This window comes from Elephantulus edwardii, unplaced genomic scaffold (genome assembly GCF_000299155.1).
Source record: "Elephantulus edwardii isolate Elephantulus edwardi_28Jun2011 unplaced genomic scaffold, EleEdw1.0 scaffold00139, whole genome shotgun sequence".
Taxonomy (NCBI): Eukaryota; Metazoa; Chordata; class Mammalia; order Macroscelidea; family Macroscelididae; genus Elephantulus; species Elephantulus edwardii.
The window spans coordinates 4316942-4322336 of NW_006399889.1; the positions used below are offsets into that span (position 1 = coordinate 4316942).

Sequence of the window (5395 nt, forward strand, 5' to 3'; positions counted from 1 at the left end):
AGAGGAGATTGAAGATTTTTACCAACTTTTACAATCGGAGATTGATCGAACATGCAACCAAGATGCATTGATAATAATGGGTGACTGGAATGCAAAAGTAGGGAACAAAGAGGAAGATTCAGTAGTTGGAAAACATGCAATTTGTGGGTTAATGAGGCTAATTTAGAATTTATTTTTTTTTTTTGTAGGCTCTCTTGGGAAACTAGTAAAATGAGTTCTAAGTATCAAATAGTTCAAATCATTAAAAATTATCTTTTCAAATGTAATATATATTCAGGTGATACACGATAATTAGGATCAGCGCTAATAATATTCATAAACTATTTGACTCACATTCTTTAGGCATTTTGTCAGGAGGGACCAGTACTTGGAGAATGACTTCTGCTTCAAAGGGTACAAGGTCAGTGAAAGAGAGGGAGATCCAGAATGAGATGGATTGATACAGTGACTGTGGCAATGGGGTTAGTTGTGTCAGAGATGGTGAGGTTGGCTTAGGATAGGGCAAAGCTCACAGATACTGTTCACAGGCTCACTGTGAATCATGGTTGACTTGATTGCAAACAACCACAGGCAAAAAAAAAAAAAAAATTGAAAGATTCCTTGTTCTTTCTTTATTCATCACCAAGGTGAGAAACTATCATAGAAGCTCAATGTTTAGTATGCATCACTGAGCATCTCAATAGATATGCTGAGACATAAGCCAATACACACTTCTGAGTAATATATAACAATGAGAAGAAGATTCGTATTTAGTATTAAGTACTTTATGAAACTGAAAGAAGTCACAATGGTTTGTTTTTTTTTTTAAATGTAAACAAATACATTTTCGACAACAGGAAAAAGAAATCTCATAATACAATTTTTAACCAGCAATTTAAAAAAAACACAAAAAAGAAACAAACCACAAAAACATCACAAGACATTGCCAATGAGTCAGAACCAACTCACAGCTGACCTTTCACTGAGTTTCTGAGGTTCTGGTGGCATAATCGACTGGGAGTTGTGTTGCTAAAGCAAAGGCCACACTTGATTCTATCAGCCACTTTAAGTTTCTTAAATTTATTTTTCAAAATATCACATGTACTTATTCATGACATATTTCACAATAGGAAGTATCATATGAAAGCCTGACTATTAACAGCAAAGTAACAAATCATTCTTCATTTGTGGGTATAAGATTAGAACAGGAACAACATGTAAACAAAGAAAAACTGAAAACGTTTCAGCCATGGACTAATGAACTACTACAAATCTACTACCCCAATTCTATATATGCCATCCGAACTATCACTGTGATATAGAACTACAATATTCAGTCTCCTCTGCTATCCTCCTCCAAGGATGTATAAATGCTTGTGTGTGTTGGGGTGGAGGGGCTTGAGTTTGATTCTTTGGATTGCAGACTGCCTCAGAATAGCATTACTTTGTAGAAGTAAAGTACATGGAAATTATATGATTGCTTACAAATAGTCTCCCTACTAAATAAGGGTAGAATGAAACCATCATGAACAAACTTAGAAAAGAAAAAAAAAAAGAGAGGTCTTCTTATTTCTCTCAAATTAGTGATATTTTATTAATACTTAAGACCAATTTATAAATTATTTAGACTAAATGGCTATCTTAGATTTTATGAGAAAGGCAGTGAAATATATAGCAAGAAGCTAGAGTCGCATGGCAGTTCCTAATCATGGCACATGTGTTAAAGAGGTTAATTTTGTAAAATCCTTGCTATTTGCCTGATATAACACTATTTATCAATCATTTTGATATGAGTCGCAAACGACTCGACAGCACATAACAACAACATAACCTTTTAGTTCATGAGACAGAAAAAGTGCCTTCTTTTCATCTCTGTTTACCAAACAATATTATTTATATTAAAAAATACGTTTCTCTACTTTTCCATATTTTTTTGTTTTGAGTTTTCCTCTCCTCCTCAAAAAAGAGCAGATGAAGCATATGAAATGCAGCCTGAAAAGTCAGTCTTCCTAATGTTATCAGTTTGGGGTAAAAGATCAAGAAAAGATCATAGCATAATAAGGTAAAACAAGTTGTCACAGGAGCAAAGACACTACCCAAAACAGAGGACGTGTGAATAAAAAAAAATTCAGAATAGTTTAAAAATCAACTTACCTTACAGTATCTTAAAGCCTCCATCAATGTTAAAAAGCCTACAGATGCTTGTTTATGTATACCAAGAAGTTCTGTTTAAAGAAAAATTATCACTGTATTAGGGCATACAATTTCGAAAAGTACTTATATGCTATATACATTCTACACTAGTCATTTTTACTCAAAATTATATCGTTAAGAGCTCATACAAAAATCATCATTATCACTGGGCTTATTATAAATATCATAAAATCAGATTTGTGGTGGATAAATGAGATAACTTACATTTTCATTATAGCCTACCTCTGGTGACCTAGTGGTAAAGAAGCTGCTTTGAAACCCCAAAGGCACCTGGTTTGAATCCACCAGTTGCTGTTCATGGGAAAGGATGGACAATCTCCTACAGGTCAGATGTGACTTGACAGTACATGACATCAACAACAGATGCACATTTTAAGTATTTATAAAACTTTGTTAAATGTTAACATTTTAAAGAAGGCAAAGTATCTTTGAAATCCAAAAAATTATTAGCAAAAATAAAGGATATTCAATAATACATACAAAATGGCTAACATGAACAGAATCTGATTCAGAAAGCAAATGGATCTATTAATTGTAATTTACAAGGTTAATTGTTGGATAGCAATACATAGATGTGCACAATATCTAACAAATTAACATGCAGCACTATCCCTCTTTCTTATACACTATCACAGACACTGTACTTAAAACTATTATTGCTATGTGCTGTCAAGTCGCTTGAGACTCTTAGCAACCCTATGTATGACAGCCCTAAAACCTGCTCTATCCTGTGCCAATCGCACTGTCTCCGACACACTCATCCCAATTAACCCAGTCACTGAATCAATCCACCTCATAGAGGGCCTTCCTCTCCTGCACCGTCCCTCCACCCTACCAAGCATGATGTCCCTCTCCAAGGACTGGTCCCTCCTTACATCATGACCAACGTATGTCAGACGAAACCTCAGAAACCTTGCCTCCAAAAAGCAGCCTGGTTTAACCCCCTCCAGGATGAATGTGTTTGTTTTCTTAGCAGTCCTTGGTATATTCAATACTCTTCTCCAGCACACAGCTCAAAGGCATCAATTCTCCTTCTATCCTCCCTAGTCATTGTCCAACTCTCTGATGAATAACCAGTGATTGCAAAGACCATGGCCTGTATCAGATGCACCTTAGTCTCCAGAGAGATACCACTCTTCAGCACTTTGGAGAGGACCCTAACCGCAGACTTTCCCATCGTAATATATCTTTTGATTTTCTGGCTCCTGGTGCCAAGAGTGTTGACTGTGGAGCCAAGCAAACTAAAGCTGTGAACAATCTCAATCTATTCACCATCCATCCTGATGCTGCCAATTAGTCCAGTGGTGAGAATCTTGGTCTTCTTGACATTGAGTCTCAATCCATATTGAAGGCTGCAGTCCTTGAACTCTGCAGCAAGCGCTTCAGGTCCTCCTCAGTTTCAGCAATCAGGGTTGTATCATCTGCGTAATGCAGATTATTGATAGATCTTCCACCAATCTTGATGTTACGCTTCTCCTCATAGAGGCCAGCCTCCCGGATAATCTGTTCTGCATACAGGTTGAAAAGGTATGGAGACAGGACACATCTTTGGAACACACCCTTCCAATTTTGAACCACACAGTGTTTCCTTGCTCTGTTCCGAGGACTGCCTCCTGGTCCAAGTATAGGTTTCGCATTAGAATGATCAAGCGTTCTCGAATTCCCATTCTTCTCAGAGTCAGCCACAGTTTGTTATGATCCACACAATCAAATGTCTTTGCATAGTCAATGAAACACAGATAGACATTCCTCTGGTACTCCCTGCTTTCAGCTAAGATCCATCTAACATTAGCTGCAATATCCCTGGTATCACGAGCCCTTCTAAACTCAGCCTGGACTTCTGGCAGTTGTCTGCTGATGTGCTGTTCCAGTCGTTTTTGGATAATCTTCAGTAGAATCTTGCTTGCATGTAAAACCAATGATATTGTTCTATAGTTTCCACACTCTGTTGGGTCACCCTTCTTCGGAATGGGAACAAATATAGATCTCTTCCAGTCAGTTGGCCAAGTGTCTGTTCTCCAGATTTCTTGACACAACTTATTGAGCACATCCAGGGCAGCATCTATTAGCTGAAATATGTCAATTGGTATACCATCTATTCCTGGGGCCTTATTTTTTGCTATTTGCTTCAAAGCAGCTTGAACTTCTTCCTTCATCCCCATAGGCTCTTGCTCATATGTTGTTTCATGAAATTCTTCTGTGTCTGCCAATTCCTTTTGATACAGTGACTCAGTAAATTCTGGATTTCACCGGCTGATATGCATAGGAATCAGATTGATTACATCTGTGGAAAGAACCGCTGGAGAAGCTCAGTATAAGTCGTCAAAACTAGGCCAGGAGCTGATTGTGGAATGGATCACCAACTACTCACATGCAAGTTCAACTTGACTGAAGAAAATTAAACCAAATCCATGGGAACCAAAATATGCCTTTGAGTCTATCCCACCCAAGTTTCAGAGCCATCTCAGGAACAGGTTTGAAGTCTTAAACACTAATGAGCGAAGACCTAATGAATTTTGGGAGGATATCAAGGGTATCATCCAGGAAGAATGCAAAGGGTCATTACAAAGACAGAGGAGGAAGAAAAGACCAAAATGGATGTCAGAAGACATTCTGAATATTGCACTGGAGTGCAGAGAAACCAAAGTAGAAGGAAGAATTCAAGATACTAAAGAACTGGAGGTTCCAAAAGGCAGCGCGTGAAGACAAAGTAAAATATTACAACAAAATGTGCAAGGAGCTAGAGTCAGAAAATCAAAAGGGCCGAACTCGCTCAGCATTTCTTAAGCTTAAGGAACTGAAGAACAAATCCAAACCTCGAGTTGCTATAATCAAGGATACTTTAAGCAGAATATGAAATGATCCAGGAAGTACTTAAAGCTTTGTTGTTGTTATGTGTCGTTGAGTCGCTTGCGACCCATAGCGACCCTATAAAAATGAATGGAAAGCAGTCTCTGTCTTACAAAGGTTAAGAGTTTATCAAGGGATATAGATTAAAAAAAATTAATAGTGTGTTACCTCTCCTCACACATTTCTACAGTGCACATATATACACAAACACAGTAATATGCATCTGCTTAAAATGTTAGGGGAAGTTTACAGAGTGGTAATATTTTAAATGGATCTTAAAACACATTTAAGAGTATTTCAGGCAAAACAGAGAATGAAAAGAAACTTGAAGGCAGTTGTTGTTGTTGTTGTT

General features: G+C 37.4%; 1 protein-coding gene across 1 annotated transcript in view; it reads right to left on the reverse strand.

Moving 5' to 3' along the window:
* FAM188A (family with sequence similarity 188, member A) overlaps positions 1-5395 on the reverse strand; it is a 135208-nt gene that overhangs the window by 69691 nt on the left and 60122 nt on the right. Inside the window, exon 9 of the mRNA XM_006894322.1 lies at positions 2134-2204. Coding sequence (XP_006894384.1) covers positions 2134-2204 — 71 coding nt within the window. The remainder of the gene's footprint in view (positions 1-2133; positions 2205-5395) is intronic.